Here is a 20,618-nt window from a genome sequence, read left to right on the forward strand (position 1 = left end):
TGTGATCAAAAGATTTGAGTGAAGCGCAGGTCCTTTTAATGTGCAAATGTGGCGGTGAAACACAAAGAATGAATCTGAAGCACCCGTGGCACTAAAATTGAGGTTTGTGTGTAGCATTCTTTCAGGGGCACCTTGTTCTCTGCAGCCAGGCAAGTACCGGACCGTCACCTCTCTGGTCCCTATCCCAGCAAGCTCACAGATTGTTTTCGTCCACACCCGAGCACTGGTTTCACTTGCGAGCTGTGTCGTAGTTTGTAACGAACCAGTCGCAGGTTTCCTTGAGAGCTGCAAGGACATGGAAGTCAGTGGACAGCCCTGATCCAAAAACCGCTTCGCAGGCTCACCTTGTTTGAAGGGCGTGAAGCGGAAATCCGGGCGATAGCGGCACAGCTTGGCGTTGCTGGCCGTCTTTTTCAACTGGCCGTCTGATTTACTCTTATCATACTGCAGCGATGGTCAAGGCAATTGGAGTGAAAGGGCAAGTTTGAAACAGTTTGGACAGGCCATAAAAAGTATAACTCGGTATTTAGTGGTGAAAACTATTTGGGGGGGGACAAAAAAAAAAAAAACAATGCTTAAATTGCACATTCTTGAAATTAACTTGTTGGAACGTGCCGTGTAATTTATATTTTCAGTAGCACTTAGAAATAAACGGCTATTGCCAACCTAATTCCTCACGCACATCTAGTTTGGAAAACAGTTTCCAATTCAGTGATCTAGGAGCTGCTAAATATAAAAACAAAATTGTGTCCGAACCTTAAACTGCATCACCTCTTTATTAAGTCGACCAACGTGTTTGTAAAGTTTCGTTAATAGTTTTGCGGACGTGTTCCCAGAAGCCAGTTTATTGAGTGCTGCAAATAAAAGTAACTTTGCTGAGGAACGACACCGACACACCCTCCGCAGCCTTAAAAATGGGCCGTGACGACATTTGACTGACATTACCTTTGCATGTACTTGATGTTAGGATACAACCACTTGGCCTTTAAAGTCCAGTGCTTGCACAACCGCGTCTGCTGCGTCTTTGATTGACACTTCGTCTTCCTCCCCAACTGCAGTCGACAGACAAAACAAGTGCACTCTGATTTGGGCCGTTTTCATTTGGCTCACAACACGCAGGACAAGAACTTACCGGAAAGGATGATGGGCTCAACCTCAGGATATTCCATCAAAACCCACAGGAGGAGGCGTGCCAAATCCAAAGAGTATACGAACTGCCTTTGGGGAGTGCCGGAGCCCCAGACCACCAACGGCTTCCCCTCCTCTACGTGGCATAACGGTGCACGTGCATACTGTTAGTACACATTATCACTTTATGTCAAGTCTTGCGCGTGACAGTGCTGCTGTGTGGAAATACGGCTGTAAAAAAAATAAAATAAAAAAACCTTGAACCAAAAGTGCTGAAACGGTTTATTGCCGACAGAAAAAAAGATGCAACTTACTTTTGGCAATGTACGTTTTGTGAATTAGGCCGGGCAGCACGTGACCATCTTCGATACTGAAGTTGTCATGGGGACCAAACACATTAGTGGGGATCACAGCCGTGTAGTGACGACCATGCTGCTGGAAATAGGCCCTGTGCAGCACCACCAATGCAGTTTTATTAGACAAGTGAAAACATTCACAGGCTGCTGCGTCTCCTCTCCACTAAGCCATTGAGAACCGCAACCTTTCAAACTCAGAAATCTGCCGTGGGGACAATTTGTTTGTCCTCTTTTGCAGTTATGAAGTCACCAATCCTAAGGACTGAATACATTACCTGTTTTGGACATCTACCATTCTTTTTGCATAGGCGTAGCCAAAGTTGGACTCGTGAGGTGGGCCGTTATGGATCTGTTGAAAAGGAACAAAAACACATTTGGGCCGAATGACACGGCAGTGTTCAAGCGATACTATTTGTTTATGCATCATGGCAACGTAAATATAAAAATATGCATGAAGCTGACACCTTCGGATCAGAATCTGAGCTCTTCTAAATCCGGATTATAATGAACACGAATTGGACATCAATCAAAATGCTAACTGATTGATTGACCTTCCCAAAAGGCCATTTAAATGACAAATTTCTATTGAAAATCTGTTTTTTAAATATGAACAAATCGACTCCGGCCACTGTCTTAGAACTGAATATTTTTCTGATGTCATCAAAATAATCACCAGAATAGGATGCTGTCAAAACATGATGTCATACCACATAAACAGCACTTACCATCGTTTCATCGATGGGATATGTGGTCTTATCCGGAAATATGCAGGTGGACAGACAGGAAATGACCTTAACCACACCTACTTCATGTGCAGCCTGCAGCACATTGTCATTGATGTGGATGTTATTCCTCTGAAAAGAAGAAACGCAACAGCTGTTAGAGCTGGCGAGTTTGACAATTGTCATTCCAAAAGGGCAAGCTGTGAAAGTTCAACTGAATGCATTTATTGTACCCAAAAGTCCAGGTTGCTCTTCAAGTTTTTGAAAAGTCCTCCCACCATGGCAGCCAGGTGGATAACATGGCTTGGCTGGTGTTTCTTGAACAGATCCCGCGTCTCTTTCATGCTCCTAGAAGACCCAAGCATACAAGGATCACGAAAAAAAGACAATTGACAACTCCCTCCAAATATTGTTTGAGTGTTTTGTTTTCGCCCACGTGAGATTGGCATCTTTGGAGGACAGGAAGATCCACTCTTCACCTTCGCAGCCTGCCCTTTCCTCTTGGACCACACGTTGGATGGCCATCCCCACCAAGCCAGAGCCTCCAGTCACCAACACCCTCATCTGACCACTTACAGCTCTACTGCATAAACACACTATAAGCCAGAAGGTGACAAGAGACTTTTTAAATTGCGCGATATAGGAAGAATTTCGCGGGCTGGTCACTGAATCTACAGGAAGGCAAGTGGTCAAAAGTAACGATTTTGACAGACAGGGCATAGAACGAATTTAAACGACTAAGTAAGAAAAGGTCCATAAAGATCGTATATTTGAACATTTAAAGCGACCGAGTTTATTCTAGAAAGAATGGATGAACACTTGTGCGTGACAGAAGATGAGGCTTTACTGAAGTCGCGAAGTACACGCAAAGTAAAAGTCGATGTTAGCTAACACTTAGCACTTGGGCATTTTTACAAGCATCTGACAGCATATAATGGGTACCTCCTCGTACAAAGTCGTATCGCTTGAATCCTCTTCCACAAGAACGCGTTCAAAGGTTTAACATTGTAAATTCAAGACGAAAAACATCGTCCGTGAGAATGATTTAAGTATACGACATCCGTTCTATGAAGTTGCGACTGTATACAAACACAAGCGGCTCCGCCTTCAAAATAAAATACATAATTGCGATCTGGTGTGGCGGAAGTTAGAAACTGGAAATCCGTTATAGCATATTTGTTCACTTTAACAACCAGGATGTTACCTCTGTTCACGTTTGCAGTGTTTGTTCTCGACCTTCACTAGTTTTCACAACATACTGTGGACAAGTATGTGTGTAAAATCACCAGGCTTCTTCATAAAGTGGCAACGTGCATGTACTAATGTTGATTTGTTTTGCAACTTTCTCTCTCTCCTCTTAATTGGTGCTTTGTCATTGCAAGTTTTTGTTTCGCTCATTAGGTTGATGCAGATGCTTAATATAGAAAAACAAAGGGAAACATGAAATGTGTCAAAAGTCAGCACATATCAGCGTCCACTTAAAGGGCTTGGTAAAGACCAAATAAACTTTAGCTGGTCGAGTTGGCTTTTCATGAAGCCTTAAGGTTTTGTGCTCACAATGACTTATATTTGGAACGACTGACAACTCCTTACTGCTCGACTAAGGCCCCAGTTCCCAAAACATGATGCTACCACCACCATGTGTTGCTATTATGTTGGTATGGTGTTCTTTTGGCCATACAGTATATTATTCTATTGTGTTGTCACAAAACATTGTTTTTTTTAAATTATGATTTTGTTTTTAAGTCTCACAATATATATAGTGTGTTATGGTGCAACAACCTACATTCTTCTACCTTTCGCCACAGTCAGAATATTGGAATACATTTGTTTTTTTTGTGTGCGTGCGTGTGTGTGTGTGTGTTTCCAAAGGAAAGAGGAGCATGCTAGGTAGAAGTACTTTTTTTCTTTCAACGCAGACATTTGATGGAGAAGACGACGACACAACCGTTTTCTCCTCGATTGTGAAACACTGTTTTCTTTCTTTTTTTTCATACAAGAGATCATAAAGTATACACAGCATCTGGATCAAGACCGCTCGGCAAAAGAAAAAATAGAATGCACACGTCAGGAAATCAGGGTTAACAACGTACCCTTTAACACTTGTTAATATACTTTCTCCCAAATTTTTTCATTGCCCCAAACAAATCAAAAACTGCTCGTGCATCAAACTGATGAAGAACATGTGAAAAACATACATGACATAAAAATAAAACACCTATTGCACAAGTGAGACAAATACAGCATTAACGGTGTGAATTGTTCCCGCTCAAAGAGCAGTACATGGCGCGCGGCTGAGGTTTCACAGTAGAGCTCAATGGAACAGACAAGCTAGGCTAGAATGAACAATGAAGCAAATTGGATAATGTCTGACAAGCACAAATAGCGCACTAGAAGCATGCTCGCTGGCGGGTAGCTACTGTCCATGTTACCTTGTCACGACAGATGCTTTTAAAAGTCCATTGGCAACGTTTCAAAGGAAATAGGCATTTCGACCATACGAGTAGAGCTAGCCTGCGAGATCACAGCTACCTGCTGTTTTTAAACAATTCCAAAAGATAAGCCAAAGCATCTTGTTAGCTGACGGCTTGTGACTAACCAAATCATACTGTAGCGATATGTGGTCAAGTTAGCGAAGTAGAAATTAAATAGGCATCTAAAAATGTCGGCAGTCCAGGCAAGATAACATGGGCAGAGCTAGGCTGCGTGATATCTGTTAGCCTGCTAGCCAGTTTCAAAGGGTGGGGGGTGTGGGACTAGTCATTTCATCAACACGCTCAATAAAATTATTGATTTCATGTCTTAGCTGCTAAGACATGCTAAAATGCTAGCTTGTTGACATCACATAAAGCAAAATAAAATTTTAAAAAGCTAAGTTAGCAGTTCAGGCGAGAATACACGTACATGACAACATGAGAAGAGCAAGCCTGTGAGCTAGCCTCCAGCTTCAATGAAAGTCACATGCAAAGCCGCCATTTGTTCTATCAATTCAGTCAAGAAAACAATCGGCTTGTTAGTTCGGAGTGTTAGCACGTTTAGCTTCGCGACACAACTTCAAATGAAACAGCAAAAAGTGGATGGGTGAACTGTAAACCTAAAAAAAAGCGGGAAGAAACACCCTCATTTGAAATGCAGTGGATGTGGCGCCTACATGGCAACTCAGAGACTTCACATTGGCAGGAACGTTTGTATTGGGGGCGGGGGATAAGAACGACAAAGCAAAAAGAATAAACCATCTTGCAATCAAAGTCATCCTTTTTTACAGTCCTGGATCGATACTCACTGATAAAATTGTAAATTTCCCCAGTGTGGGACAAATAAAGGATATCTTATCTTAAAAAGACAAATATTGGCCATTTTGGGTGAGTTTCTTGCTCTTATTATAACCACTTGTGCTTCACGCAGGAGTAGAACAGCCAGCGGTGTCAAATTCAGACTTCTATTTACAGAGACATTCTGGGGGGGGGGGGGGGGGCCCCCCCCCCCGGCCCCCCCAAGTGGGTGGTATGTTTGTCTTGTAGTAGCACCCCATCCCATCCAACACCGCAATCATAGCATCCAACACATATCAAGGTGTTTTTTTTAAGTGGTTGAGATTTGCAAGGAAGCGCAATGTAAACCTTCCTATCATCAGGAATAAATAAGTACGGCAGGTCTCATACAGAGAAGATAAATGATGAAAAATGTCAGTAGTGTGTGTGAGTGTGTGTGTGTGTGTGTGTGTGTGTGTGTGTAGTCAGTCACGGCCATTCGGTCGCTGCTTCAAGTACATAACAACAAAAAAAGTTAGTGAGTGGTTAACACATTTCCAGTTTCTACCGGGTTCCTGTTCTGTCCAACATCATCACCAGTTATAGTTTCAAACATCTCCAAATCAAAATCTTAAAACACTTGTGTTAAAAAAACAAACAAACAAAAAAACAACAACAAACAATTCCCTCATAAAGTTATCAAAATTATTAAATGTGTGCAATCACAAGCTAATACTGCTACCGCTACTCCTGTTTTCTTTTTGTTTTTGTCTGCTAGTGGAAATTGACCCATCCATTTGGAGCCTATCCCTTTTGAAATTGGATGAGTCACCAGCCAATCACAGGGCACAATATGGACAAACAATCACGGCGTCAGGGAATTTAGAGTCTTCAATTAAATGGAACAACAACAAGGTGAAAAGCGGGAGCAAATGTCGCGATGTGCCAACTCTCCAAATTGTCTTCCATTTTGTTGGCCAGTATCAGGATTGGACTCTTGGGCAATAACACACTTGAAATAGAAACCAAAAGGAAGGATGATGGGGCGAAAAACCACGAGGTAACGTTGCTTACCACTAACATACCAAATGTCCATCTTCCATTTTGTTGTGGCACGTTTGGACAATGGAGGTTTAACAAAAAGAAACACTGAGTGGAGGTTTTCCAGCCTTTTTGTCCTTCTCATCACAGTGAATTGTTAACAATGACGATGATGATGTAGAGCGTCTAATCCCATTCAGTCATTCTGGAGCGTTTATTCATGTTTTTTTTTTTTTTTTTTTAAGCACCAGCGGATGCTAACCGACGCTGCCTGAGGAGACAAGGGCGCCTGGGCTTAACGCAATACTCGGAAGTGGGTTGCGTTTTTTTTGTTCATCCTGAAGTTGTCAATGGTGTGTGTGTGTGTGTGTGTGTGTGTGTGTGTGTGTTTAGAGAATATTCAAGAGTCATGTCGGTGGGCGACTAGTCACGCGTTGGACATCTCAGCCTTGCTGAGGGCAATGGCGAGCTCCAGGTCTTCCTGCTCCTGCTGCCGGAGACGCTTCAGGCGCTCCCGCTCGGCCCGTTCGCTCTCGCGCTTGGCCCACTCCAGCTGCTGAGCCTCGTTATTAAACTGACACACACACACGCACGCACGCACGCACGCACGCACGCGCGCACGCACGCACGCACACACACACACACACACACACACACACACACACACACACACACACACACACGAGTTCAATGCTCGCTTCTGCTAACATGTCCAGGCATCCGTCTAAAGAAGTCCCCTTCACAATGCTCATCAAAGGAAGCTTTTTTTCAACCTCTTTCCCTGCTCGTCTTGTGTGGAGGCTTGGAATCATTTGGCCAATCAAAATTAGTGTTACTTTCACGCACTTGACTTTTTCATCTACGGGTAGATATGAAATAAGTATTCTTGTAAATCACAAAATGCATTTTTTTTTTCTGTGTGCACACATGTGCATTTTTGATTGGCTATTAGAACTGCGACGCCCTGCACCGGCAATTGAAATTTCAAATCGTCCGAAAACCAGTGGCCGACTATCAGCCGCGCATGAAAGGGAGTTGTCGAACCCCGCGCAAGCCTGCGCGACAGTGCAGTCGCAATCTGCCTCGTTGGACAGTGCGCATTCTGAACACAGTAAGTAAAACCAACATCTGTGGGTTAAAGTATATCAAACACCAGGTGTTGGATACAGCATCTAAGCCATGAGGAAAAAAAAAAAAAAAAACAGAATATCTTGTCGATTGTTTTCAAATCTCGATATGAAAAAGTCAAACTCACCTTGACTTTGTCAGGTCCTGTCAAGGGTGAGAGAACACACGTGACACGTTACATCAACTCAGTAGATCAAGTCATATCATTGCTGTCGGGGAGAAAACCCATATATCCAAAGATGGTCAATTTCATCTTTTTTTTTTCTTCCGTAAATCAGTATGGTGTACTGTTGCCACGTGGTCTGTTGTTTTTACGCACTAATAACCATCTTTTGGTATCGAAAATGTCTTGAGAAAAAATCTCTTTGCTCTCTTGGACGTTTGTCAATTTAAGTGTCGTATAACGCCACTTCTTCACTGCACCGGTGCTGGGATTCCCCCTGACAGCGACAAAGTTCTGTAGCATTACAGTTTGAGTCTTTATGAATTTCCTGAATTTCCTGGAGTCACATGACAATGGACAGCATCCAAAGTGAAAGTTCCAAAAGCCGAGGGAGAGTCTTACTTGGTGCTGAGGATGGCGGGGCAAAAGGATCCTTGCCGCTGAAGGGGTCCCCTAAACCTTTTTTACTCTGGAAAGGGTCGACAATGTCCCGGCCAAACGGCTGGAAGGGGTCGCTTGGCTTGGGGGCTTCCGTCGGGCCGGACACGTTCACTGGCGTCGTCTTACCTGCACGCACCGAGTGGTCATTGTTCAGTTACACTTCCAACCGCCCTCATCGGTTTCCTGGTTTGGTTTGTGGCCTCATCAGCACTCTGGCGTTTTATGTTGACAACAGATCAGCTGATAATGAACGTTACCAGATGCAAACTGGTTCGACTCACCACTGGGGGGTTTGGGCCTCGGTGGAACTCCTTTTTTGGGGGGCAGGGCCGGTGTGTCGCTCTTCCTGCTGAACGGATCATCTGCAAATACAGCCTGGCCACAAGGAAGTATCTTGTTAGTCGTCGCCATAAGGGGGCGACGTTGTGATCGTCGTGCGCTACCTTCTGGTAGTCTGGCAGCCAGCTGGCGCGGCCTTCGAATGGATCTCTGGGCTTGGCCATGTGGCTGAAGTCGGCGAAAGCGGCAGAGCTGCTGTTACTGCTGCTGCTGAAGGAGCCGCTGCCAAATGGATCCAAAGAGCCGAACAAATCTGAAAGCGACGGACGGACGGCAGTCAAGAAAACAGCCGTAGACGCTCGGGCATGCGTAATTTTGGATGGGAGACTTCCTACCTGCGCCTTTGCATTTGGGGTTGCTGCCGGAAAACGGGTCATTACTCGTGAAATGACCCATTTGCTGCAGGAGAACAAAATTTTTTTGGACCATGAAACTTCTGAAGTGATGGAAAACGAACAGATGAAACTCAATGACTGAATGTGTCACCTTGGAGGGTAGCGTGGCGCTCTTGCTAAAGGGGTCCGCTGTGGCGAAGGGGTCCAGCTTTGCGGTCTTCTTGAAGAAATCTTCAGATGAGGCCTTGAACGGGTCCGTCTCTTTGAACGGGTCACCACCAAATGGATCTGCAACGCCAAATCAAGAAATCATGACTCACTAGCACAGCCAACACAACCTGGAGCTGAATACGCTCCGCACTGTAGAGATGATCGTGGACTTGAGGAAACACCCTTTCGCCACAGCTGCCCCTCACACTATCTGACTGCCCCGCATCAACCGTGGGGACCTTCCAGTTCCTGGGAATCACAGTCTCTCAGGACATGAAGTGGGAGGCCAACATGAATCCCATCTTGTAAAAGGCCCAGCAGAGGATGTACTCCCTGAGGCTGCTGAGGAAGCACGGCCTGCCACGGGAGCCCCTGAGACAGTCCTTCACAGCAGTCAGCGAATCAGTCCTGTGTTCCTCTGTCACAGTCTGGTTTGGGGCCGCCGCAAAAAAGGACAAAATCCAACTGCAACAGACAGTTAGGACTGCGGAAAAAATCATTGGTACCGCCCTACCCACTCTGGAGGACTTGCAAACCGCTAGAACCAAGGCAAGAAAATCCTAGTGGACCTCCCAGACCCTGCCCACCACCTCTTCTTTCTACTCCTTCCAGGCAAGCGCAACCGATCCACGCGCACCAAAACCAGCAGACATTCAAAGAGTTTCTTCCCTTTCGCCATTAACTCCCTAAACAGTAACTCAAATATATTGAGGCACACGTCTGTGGACCAGTATGACCGCACTGATCATTGCTCATGTGGGCCAGGTTGGTCACAGCATATCTGTGCTCATTTGCTGTTTATCAGACACCCAAAGTAATCACTGCTTCCGGGCCCTGCCTTTTAAAGCCACACCCACTCAAATTCACAGACATTGTAGTGCAGGATGTCAGACTGGCAACCCCAAATGAGCAACAATAATAAATGCACATTTTGTTGTTAAAAACTGTAAAATCCATTTCTAGCCGATGACTTGATTAATCAGCGGTATAATGGGTCGAAAAAAATGATTGAAACGATATTCAATACAGTAGTTGTAGTACCAATTTTACATTCATCAAAAACCAAGGCTTAAAGCGCAGGTTGTGTGAGAGCGGCGCTCAATTTAGTTGTTATAATTTTTTTCTGTTGTTAGAGCAAAGAATGAAGGTGTGAAAGCGAGTACCTGTCGAGGCTGCAGGCGACTTTGCAAAGGGGTCGTTTTGGAAGGGGTCTCCTGGGGGAGCAGAAAGGTGGCAAAACAAAACAAAACAAAAAAAGCTTGAAAGCCAAGAGGGGAACGAAACAAATGCTGCCAACAAGAACCAAAAACAAAAACAGCAGGAGCAGAGCACGCCGAGGGCGACGAGCACCTTTGAAAGGGTCCGCCCTGAAGGGGTCCTCCGAGTGGAAGGGGTCGGCGTGGAGCTCCTGAGGCTGACTGTTGAATACAGACGGCTTCACTTTGAACGGATCTTCTTGCTAGGATAAAAACACCAGGACTATATCAATTGAAAAAAAAAACTTGCTCTCACTACTACTTCAGTTAGAATTTGGAGTGGAGGAGAACATTGGACCATCATATTAAACTGTCAACGAATCCATCCACATTTAAGCATCTCTCGGCTCTCATGCCCATTTTGACCAGACGACCCACCAGCTGCATTCTTTCACGTTCACGTGGTTAAAAAGATTCATTTCTTCGTTTACAGATCTTGCTGAAATCGAAATAGAAAGGGTGAGCGTGCATTTTTGCCACCTGTGGCTGTGAGACCGTCCCCATGGAGGGGAACGTTCCGTTCTCCCTGTCGCTGAAGCCCTCGCTCATGTCGGCCAGGTTGGTCATGCTTCCTCCGTGGGTTCCGTTCAGGGTGCTGTTGTACTGCTCGATGCTTTTGGACACTTCCTGCTGGCTTTCCTGGATCTGCGACAGCTTGCTGCGTGCCTACACAACACAGGCAAGGTCGTCACCACATCTATCGCGAGAGACTTATTAATTGTAAAAGTCGAGACAGATTTCTGTGAAACGCGGACCGCACACCGAAGCACTTTTGGTCTTTACACAACTCTGCAATTCACACGAGTTTAGCAACGGAGTCTGTGGACGTTTGTCTGATTTTGTCATTTCCAACTTCAGCGATTTGAATATCAGTTATATACTGCTGAGATCAAATTGTTCCTTTTGGCTCTACTGTGGCCATTAGAGAAAGCCGTGAAAAAGACTTGCTTTTTAATCTTTTTTCATTAGGATAATGGATGTATGCATGGATGAGTTGAATCCCACATTGTAGATCAAATCGGTTCCAAAGTTAGAAACAAACATATTCTTACCAGAGTGCAACATGTTTCAATTTTTGGAAAAGGAGCCAAATTTCATGTAATTTTAATTTCAGACTAAATGACTTTTTTTTTTAAATCAAATGTACAGCACCCTCTGCTGACGATGGAGAGGAATTACATTTCACCTGGTTGATCTCATCCTGCGTGGCCTTCAGAGACTTGATGATGGTCTCCAGCTGGATCTTGCCGGCAGCCAGACTCTGCTCCAGCTGGTCCTCCTCCTGCTGCAGCCGGCTCAGGTCGGCCTTGGCCCGGCCCAGCTCCTCCTCCTGGTTCTGCAGATCCGACTCTTGAGAGTGGATCTGACTCTGCAGCGTTGAAATCTGCCAGAACCACCACAAGATGAGGTGAAGAAATGCAGATTTTCCAGAGTTTCAACATCTAAACCAGGGGCTCTGAAATTTGGGAGGTCCAGATGCCCCTTAGAATCCTAACTTTAATTTGACATAACGACCAGGAGATGAGATAACCTTTGTTGTGGAAATACGTTATCGCCGCCCCCCCCACCCCACAAAAACTAAATATTGTCATGACTGATTGACTGATTGATTGATTGCTTGCTTGCTCACCATCTGAGACTCCTCCTGACACTTGATGCGGACCTCGTTCAGCATGTCCTCCAGCTTGTGCTTCTGCTGGTCCATCTCCTCCAGGCGGTCCTGGGCATCCTGTTTCTGCGCCTCCAGCTCCTGCAGACAGGCCGCTTCTCGGTCCAGGTCATTCTGCATCTCCTGAAACCGCAAGACGAGCATGATGGAACCACACCGGGCCAACGGCCAACCGTGTGGCAAACACGTGTGAAAGGCCGGCTTACCTGCACCTCGGCGCTCTTGTGCCTGATGGCCTCTTCCGCCTCTCTGATGTCCTGCTCCAGAGTGTACTTCTCCCTGGCGCGCACACACAAATGCATATAAAAGAAAAAAAAAAAGATAAGAAGAACAATAAAACAAGCAGCTCTGTGTGGGCACGTCAACGTGTTCGCCGTTGAAGACACCGGACTGGAATTCTACGACATTTGAAATAACTCATCGGATCGAGAGATCCATAAAAGGCGAAGTATGACAACAGTGGGGCAGTGAAAGCAAAACCATTGAGGGTCCAGCAACCCAATGCCATGGAAGATCACGGTTCAATATTCACACGCGAGCGATAGTCTTGGTTTTCAAGCAACCCAGTATTTATTTATTTATTTATGTTTACCATTGGATTTGCAGGGGACAATTTGCTAAGTTGCGCCACAACATGTCAGGCAGCACTAAGCTCCACATTGAATACCAGCTCATGTTGACATATTTTTCACGCTTAGAAATAAACACCAAAACACTTCATACTTGCCATCCAGGTTTTTTTAGTTGCACAGTTTTCAAAGTTCAAGTTCAAATACATTGTACCAAGAAGAAATTAAGAGTTGCACAATTCTTAGCAACATTTGCAAGAGAGCACATTGAGTCATACCTCAAATGAAATGTCACAAATTATCACTCCATTTAAATTACAAACATAATCATTTACATTGGGTCAATTTTCATTACGTGTGTGTGTGTGTGTGTGTGTGTGTGTGTGTGTGTGTGTGTGTGTGTGTGTGTGTGTTTGCAGGCGAGAATGCCAGTCCAGGTCCAGAGGGTGACTTGTGCGATTTACCTGAGCGTATTCCACTGGGTAAAGGCAAGAGTGCTGACGCAGCATTATGGAGAGAATAAGTCATGAGCAAACAAAATACACACACATTGAAGTAGTGTGTGCGTGTTGTGGTGGGTTGTTGGGTCGGTGACAAACGCACGTGAGGACGCACCATGATGATGAGTTGGGGAAAGGAGGGTCGGGCGTTGCGGCTTTTCTTCTTCTTCTTTGACTCTTTTTAATGATCATTATGGCCCCAAGGTTGCAAAGAAAGGTGTTTGTGAAAATTAGGCCCCTGGAGCTAATTTTTCACTGACCAACATCAACATTTGATCGGCATATCTCGCACGTTTCATCCAACCTGGATTTGGCTATGTATTCTCTGCGACGAATCATTGCTGTTCTTTCACTGCGATGTCACACACTTCGGTTCAAACTTTTTTTTTGGTTGCATGGTGGAGAATGATCATTCTTAGAGAGGGAGGTTTAGGTCAGAGTTTAGGTGGGGCGTCCGATGTGTTCATGGCAAGTGAATGAATGCTTCAAAAACAGCACGGCACATTCATCACACGTGAAAAGATTCCGATGGAATCATGTCACCTTCCCTTACCTCTGCAGCTGGGCGATCTCCTGACTGATGTCGTCCAGCTCCTTGATCCCCGTAAACTCGCCCGAACCCACCGAGCTGGAGCTGTCCTGCACATGGAGGAGGTGGGAAGGGTAGTTGGGGGTGTAAAACACAGAGCAAGAAAGGGTCAGTGAAGCGTGGGCAAACGCGGTCGACGGGGCCGAAGCGGGGAGGCGACGTGAAGGGAAAGATCCAGACAGTCGATGAGCACGGAGGGTCAAACGAGTGGGCGGGTGAGGGGCTGCAAAGGGGAGGGGCTGACCATCCATGCCGGAGCAATTGCATGAATTCCAGAACAGCAATTTCTTGTTTGCCTCTCTGGATTATTCCCAGTTGTTTGTTAAGACTTGATTCCTACTGTGCATTAATGGAGTCATCTCATTGATCAGACAAATATGTGCGCAGAGCAGGTGGACACAGCAACTGTAGAAATATGACACGTCGACACGTTTCTTGATTGACGCAAGGTGGCTTCAAACAGCTATTAGAGATGACCCTCTGTTCTGCAATGACAGACACCCTCCATTCCCCTAAAAAGCAAGTTCTGCATCCTTGGGCCATCGGGCTTTCTCCTCTGTGTGGAAGCCCCCCAGACCGCCTGAGAAAGTCCCCCAGATCACTGACGCCTTAAAACGAGATCTGAAAGCTTTTCTTTTTGCCTTTTCCCTTGGCCTCCTTGACTTTTTGAAACATATTTGACACTGTCGCACTTTGAGACTGGTGAAATATACTGTAAAGCGCATGTGGATCCCTTTGAGTCATATCGAGAATATTTCGATTACGCAAGGAACATCACATGATATGACATGATATGTTCTGTGTGCCTGCCCAACATGGCACAACCTTTTGCATTAGAGCGTGACATGACCCAGACATTTCCCGAAGGTTAGAACGTCATTTGAGTTAAACGGGGGGGGAGGAAAAAATAGAAATATTGAGCAAATGCTTCCCGTGGGTTTGGGGGACTTGAAAGCATTGGCAAATGGAGGCCCTGAAGGGCCAATTAAATTACCTACCCACAGCTTGAACATTATGGCCTGAGGAGGAGGAAGAGGAGGGGAGAGCAAAGAAGTTAGTTGCAGACGAGTCAGCCTGGACACCGCATCATGGAGGAACCCCCCTACACCTCCACCACCACCAAAACTCCACCACCCGAAATGTTGGCTCATGTCTTCACGTGCCAACAACACATGAAATAAGTTACATGAAGAAATTGCGCTTACCCTCCTCATCTCCGACAGCGCCGCCATCTCGGATCCCACTGGCGTCATGTACCCCGACATGCTCTGTTGGCAAATCCAAATAACTTGTATTAGTGGTGGTGTTTTATTTTTCCCACATAGCATTGCACTGCAGCTTTGTTGATCCCAAGCATTGACACCCACTCATGTTTTCTCCGGGGAAAGGTGAAGGATGCAAAGTGTGGCCCTTGCATCCATCTTTGACATTCTTCAACCTGAATTGACATGTGCACTTTTTATGGATTGATTTCTTTCATAAATGGCGTTGTGAGCCATGCCAAATGGTATTGTGAATGACAGATCAAAACTTTTAGACTCTGGTGACTTCCAGCAATAGTTTTTCTTTGGCTAGGACTACAGGCAACTGTGAAAATCAATTTGCATGTGAGAAGACATCACACTAAATGTATTTATGTTACTAAGCAATTTTCATGAAAGAAATACAATTTGAATGTAACCACACCGTACGGACAAAAAACGTTTTCGCTTTATCACTGATGATGTCAAGACGAAACAGAGTTGCTTGTTTAGCAAGTTTCCAAAACAAGATGACTCTCCTCTCTACTTTTCTGAGCGTAGCTCTCATTGGAAAACGTTTGGACACCCCTGGCTTAAGGTGTCGTCATGACCTACCGGGACGGGAGTTCCCCTCTCCGAAGGCGGGATCATATCCGCCGTAAGCGACTGAGGGGGGTCCACACCCTTGCTCACTTTCTGCTGGATGAGATGCATGGCGAGGGCAAACTGCTCCCTGGTCAACTTGCCCATTTGTCTGGTGTCGGCCAGAGCCCTGCGGGGTCAGGAACGGAGAGACTAGTTGAACTGAAGAGGAACCGAACGACCCAGAGCCGAATGGGCCGACCAACCCCATAGGACCCCCCCGACAAAGTCTGGACTGCATGATGATGTCAAGAACTAACATGCTAGCGACTGGACAAATGGCCAAAGGGAGGAGGACGCTAACAGGTGTGAGCTAGCTGAGGTAACCTACCATATATGGGCAAGGACGCCTTGAGAGAGTCCAGATTGCATGAAGATGTCCTTCACTTCCAGCCCACTGACAAAACCGTCAAGGTCGGTGTCCGTCTTTAGGAAGATGTCGTCGTAGCGACCGCGGTCTGACGCCGGGACTGCCCAGTTGACGGAGTGCTAGAGAGTCGACGCTACCGTGAGACTTGAAGACCGATCTGATTCGACGTTGGATCTCGTACCTGTCCAGACTTGAGGGTGTGTTTGGGGGACAGGCTGCCCGTACTGTTCAGGGAGTTCATGCTGCCGTGGGACGGCGTGGAGCGCAGGGAGTCTTTGGGAGGCGGCGGGCTAGCCGGTAGCGGGGGGACCCCGCCCACCACCGAGCACAAGCTTTTTTTCCTCTTGGATGGGGGGATGAGGGCGGTGGGCAGGTGGGCGGGAACGGGTTCCTTCTCCAGCGCACGGTACACCAGGTGCATGGCCTGCCATGGAACGAGACAAAAAAAAAAAAAACAGATTCTCTCATCTGGGAAGTTCTGATGTCGCTGCACAACGTTTGAACGAGGCAATAGGGACAGCTATTTATTCACAGTTTAGCGTCATCCAGGTCGAGTACACGTAAAGACAAGGAATTAAATTAAAAAACACTAAAACCAAAATGAGGACAATCTGACCTTGAAGGGTGGCGTTACCTCATGACGTGGAATGACAAAGTGAAATCCAATGGGGGGGAAAAAAAGTCAGCAACATTTGCTGAGTTTGGGAAAGCTGTGAAAATGGCTCACCACGGCAAACTCGTCTCGGTCCAGATGGCCGTCTTTATCAATGTCACTCAGGTCCCAAACCTGCCGGCAGCGTTAAGGAGCACAAGGAGGGTGAGACGCTTGGATTGACGCTTGGATTTAAAAAGGTTAATGGGAAGATGACAAAAAGGCCTTAAACAACCATGCGGGGCGAGGGCAAACCTTGCCGAGGACGTCCAGAGGCAACTTTGAATTGATGAGGACGGGTCGGACCTTCTCTCCTGACAGCAGGCCGTTGAGCGGCGAGAGGCTTTCAAAAATACCGTCAAATTTGTTCTTTTCCTCCGGCTGAAACAAATATTTGTCTTTTGTTTTTTGATGTAGAATTTTAAGAAAACATACAACTTGGTTGTGTACTTCCATACCCTGACAGCCCAGTGGGCTTCAGTGGAGGTGCTCAGAGAAGGACTGCTGTTGTCCTTCTGCAAACAATTTTTTAAAAGTCAAAATGAAATACAAATCAACTAGAATGAAAAATTCCAAAATATTATGACCCAGATTTGTACAAATTTATTTGTTATTTATTCAACATTTGAGTAATATTTTTAATTGGCCTAATATTTAGAGCAATTCATTGTAAAATATTGCCAAGTGTGTGCCCCGAGGTAACATTTCTCAACTACATTTTGCAGATTACTACCTTTTTTAAAATGAGTTTTACATAATGACATTGTATTATTTTGGGCATTATTATTAATAATGAAATGTATTATACAGTATATATTTTGAATTCAATTTGATATTTTTATCATTATACAACAGATTATTTTTGTTTTATTTATCACAATGTAAAACCAAACATTTTTTAAAATGCACTTTCTGCTATTTTTAATTTGATCTGTGCGCAGTTGTCCTGAGTAAAATGTATGATGATGACTGACAGATGGTTTTTTTTCCCCCCAAATGAGGACTCGAGGTGGAGGCCACTCACAAATTTGGGCGGCGGCACACTGAGGTTGAGGCTGGACACACTGACGTCATGGCCGCTCTGTGCGCAGGCCACCAATCGCAGCGCCACGTAAAAACCCTTTTGGCAGTAGAGAGCATGGAAAAGACGTTGACTGTAATGAAGTCATCGCTTCACGTTCTACTTCAGGAGTTGTTTCCTACCTGCTTGTCCAGGTAGCCTTTACCCTCCGGATCAGCCAGATCCCAAATCTGGAAGAAAATAAAAATACTGCAGCCGCCGTCTTGTCTTTCAATAACCATTATAACGCTTATTCACAAAATAGTTTTATCAGCATCGGGTACACTAATTGGACAAATTAGCTATCTCGTGGGCTCCTAAATACCCCCCCCCCTCAAAAAAAAAATTGACGATTTAGTATCACACCTCATATGATGACACCTCTGTCCAATTGGTCAAATTCCTGAGTAGAAGTCAGAGCCTTGGAATTGGACCCCAAATGGCTCCACCAAACTAAAATGGCCGACTTCGTGTTTAATTTCGAGCAAGTGACCTTGATTTTTTCTGACATTATAAACATGCCTGTCCAACTTGAATTGGGTGTAGGTTACTTTTTGGTAACTTCTACGATTTATTTATTTATTTTTTGCCATTGAAAATGGGCGAAAGGGACTAACATCACCGATGCAGGTTGCATGCTTGGGCCCAAAAAACACACACTTGACAGAAACAGCAAAACAACTAGATGGCAGTTAACAACACACTGCTACCTTTCCCAGCGTGACATCTGGAAGTCCAGACTTTTTCAAGAACAGGGCAGCTTCTGTTGGTCCCACTTTTCCCGTGTTTCCCGGATCCACCTTAGGGTACGTACACACACACACACACACACACTGTCACAATTAGCTTGCTAAGATAACATGCGAAGATAGCGCCCAGGTGCCATTTTACCTGTCTGTAAAAGTTCTCAAACACGGGGCTCCCGCTCGTCAACTGTGACAGACAGACACATCGATTATTTTCATTGTGGACTTTGATTCCTTTGATTGACCAGCGTTTGGGTAGGGCGTTCATCACCGGATAATGCCATTTAATACAATCAAGTCAAGTAGAAGCTAATTGCAGAAATGCTTGTGTGGCATTATTAAAGGGACACTTGGGCCGGGATGGGAAATTTTTCATTCTCAAGCTCGATATTTGTAGTTTTGTTTTTAATCAGGAATATCATCTTCGCTTGGATTTTCAATTGTATTAATTTGTTTTGGAGAAATAAAATATTTAAAACCGTCAATAAATCCCAAATATTGTGCAGATCGCTTTTCTATTTACACAGGTTGAAGTAGACATGAGTAGCAATGTGCATGGATTTTGGTAACAACACTAAGTGATGACAGGACGTGACAAGCCAAGCCAGGAAACAGGACGTCTTACAATGCTTGCCTCCCTGCTATGACCTAGACAGGCTGAGATGCAGGGGGGGTGTGGGGGGGGGGCGACACACAAAAAGGGGGAGTGACAATCTCTGGCTTTATTCATCACAAAAAAGTTTCAATCACTGCAGATTGTTTTAAGGGGGGCGTGTGATGCTGACATCATTATTACATACATATGTAAGTGAACGTGTTCAGCCCATCCAAGTGTCCCTTATATCAAACCGATGTAAAGCAGCAGCTGTTACAATCTCCAACATAAAAAAAGGGTCAGGAAGGATTTTGAGGTTGGCATGTATTTTTCCAATCAGCGGCTTGTGTTTCTTTTACCTCCCACCTTCCTGACATGGCACTGACCAGATTTTTTGGCCAGTCACTGTTGCCACACAAGGATCGTGGGAATGTCACTTTGCGTGTGTTGGCTGTCTATTTATTTCCCCAATAAAAGCGTGGGTGTTGAAACACCAGCATTCATCCCGGGCAGATGCAACATAAAGTGCAAGTATCGAACCTTAATAGGGGGAAATTGGTGGATGTTTAAGCTTTTATCAGGACAAACTGTGGGTGTGGTAATACGACACGACATGACATGAAATCCAAAAGATGTTCAACACGACGTGAATGACATCACAATTGAATTGCTGCTAGCTTCACGCTAACAAAACCAAGAAAATAGAAGACACTTGTGAAACGTCTGCGATGGGTGATGAGACGACCTGCAAGCAGGGTGCGCTTCTGTCTTTTCTTTCGCCCGCAAAAGTGTCGTCGGCCTGGTTTACTTCGGCATCAATTTGTCACCGCTTGCAGATTAGCCCGCTTTGCCCCGACGATGCTAACCAGCTAGCGGCGGTGACGGCGGCAGGCCAGCACGAAGGAGTCCGCCCCAAAGACGCGGTTCGTCGGGGATACGCAGTGACATTCCACCCGCGGAGAGTACCACTGGTGTTCCGTTCAAAGGGCGGGGGTAAGTGGCGCTTAGCCGGCTGCGGCCGTCGGCGGCAGCTAACGAGCCCGCTACGTAACGGGACCGCCGCCACTGCCGACGGACTGGGCCTGGCTCGACCGGCCGAGCGAGCAGATTTCCCTCTAAATGGGCCACGATACGAGTGGCGACAATGTCACGGAGTGGTGGTGGAGCACAAAGCGAACGTGTGGGGTCGTATTGGCTTGAAAAGGTATCGTGGACAAGGCTTGCATCCTTTACCTGGCTGAGAGATGTGAGCGCTGCCATCTTCCCTGTTGCTGCGGGAACGCACCCTCCCAACGCAGCCGGGAAACTGCGCCCCCCAGCGGACAGCGTTTGCCTCGCTACTCGGGATCCCCAAAAGTCGCGTTTGCGCGCCTTTCTTCTTCTACTCTTGCATTTCAGACTCTATGGCGCGACGCTGCCCTCATTCGAGCGTTTTTTTCACTGCATGTTTATTGTCTCTTGGGAACGCTCGTGGATCCTCTTACTCGCGGTCTGCCACCCGCGGATAGACATATTCAATCGTCACATAAATGTCCTATAAACGAAAATTTTTTTCTTGAACAGATTACGATGACTCCAAGATAAAAAGATAATTCTCAGGAAATAATGCAACTCA

General features: G+C 45.7%; 2 protein-coding genes across 8 annotated transcripts; both read right to left on the reverse strand.

The window, feature by feature from the left end:
• Nucleotides 1-21: 21 nt before the first annotated feature.
• LOC109525102 (GDP-L-fucose synthase) lies at nucleotides 22-3,484 on the reverse strand. Of its 5 annotated transcripts, none has more exons than XM_019885419.1 (10): nucleotides 3,411-3,484; nucleotides 2,643-2,789; nucleotides 2,440-2,554; nucleotides 2,210-2,338; nucleotides 1,760-1,833; nucleotides 1,443-1,576; nucleotides 1,133-1,264; nucleotides 973-1,052; nucleotides 345-444; nucleotides 22-285 (listed from the first exon to the last, which is right to left on the reverse strand). In XM_019885419.1, the coding sequence occupies exons 2-10, from the start codon at nucleotides 2,768-2,770 to the stop codon at nucleotides 230-232; spliced, it is 948 nt and encodes a 315-aa protein (XP_019740978.1). In that variant the 5' UTR covers nucleotides 2,771-2,789; nucleotides 3,411-3,484; the 3' UTR covers nucleotides 22-229. The 5 variants fall into 5 exon arrangements, with proteins under 5 accessions (XP_019740978.1, XP_019740970.1, XP_019740952.1 ...); XM_019885411.1 differs by lacking the exon at nucleotides 3,411-3,484 and adding an exon at nucleotides 3,159-3,301 and having other exon boundaries at nucleotides 2,643-2,786; XM_019885393.1 differs by lacking the exon at nucleotides 3,411-3,484 and adding an exon at nucleotides 3,149-3,301 and having other exon boundaries at nucleotides 2,643-2,786.
• A 2,298-nt stretch (nucleotides 3,485-5,782) lies between these two features.
• Nucleotides 5,783-20,526, reverse strand: eps15l1a (epidermal growth factor receptor pathway substrate 15-like 1a). 3 transcript variants are annotated; one of them, XR_002170078.1, is made up of 27 exons: nucleotides 20,237-20,526; nucleotides 18,554-18,595; nucleotides 18,373-18,462; nucleotides 17,806-17,853; nucleotides 17,627-17,722; nucleotides 17,061-17,117; nucleotides 16,858-16,983; nucleotides 16,678-16,737; nucleotides 16,132-16,374; nucleotides 15,912-16,069; nucleotides 15,554-15,710; nucleotides 14,903-14,965; nucleotides 13,662-13,747; nucleotides 12,246-12,318; nucleotides 12,001-12,162; nucleotides 11,557-11,754; nucleotides 10,851-11,036; nucleotides 10,465-10,573; nucleotides 10,278-10,328; nucleotides 9,056-9,192; nucleotides 8,905-8,968; nucleotides 8,674-8,822; nucleotides 8,512-8,605; nucleotides 8,192-8,356; nucleotides 7,935-8,083; nucleotides 7,754-7,844; nucleotides 6,968-7,072 (listed from the first exon to the last, which is right to left on the reverse strand). XR_002170078.1 is itself a non-coding variant. In XM_019885345.1 (26 exons), the coding sequence occupies exons 1-26, from the start codon at nucleotides 20,261-20,263 to the stop codon at nucleotides 6,926-6,928; spliced, it is 2,805 nt and encodes a 934-aa protein (XP_019740904.1). In that variant the 5' UTR covers nucleotides 20,264-20,525; the 3' UTR covers nucleotides 5,783-6,925. The 3 variants fall into 3 exon arrangements, 2 of the variants coding, with proteins under 2 accessions (XP_019740904.1, XP_019740912.1); XM_019885345.1 differs by lacking the exon at nucleotides 7,935-8,083 and having other exon boundaries at nucleotides 5,783-7,072; nucleotides 7,754-7,770; nucleotides 20,237-20,525; XM_019885353.1 differs by lacking the exons at nucleotides 7,935-8,083; nucleotides 10,278-10,328 and having other exon boundaries at nucleotides 5,783-7,072; nucleotides 7,754-7,770.
• Between the last annotated feature and the right edge of the window lie 92 nt (nucleotides 20,527-20,618).

The sequence above is a fragment of the Hippocampus comes genome, unplaced genomic scaffold (assembly GCF_001891065.2).
Source record: "Hippocampus comes isolate QL1 unplaced genomic scaffold, H_comes_QL1_v1.1 scaffold90, whole genome shotgun sequence".
NCBI classification, from domain to species: domain Eukaryota; kingdom Metazoa; phylum Chordata; class Actinopteri; order Syngnathiformes; family Syngnathidae; genus Hippocampus; species Hippocampus comes.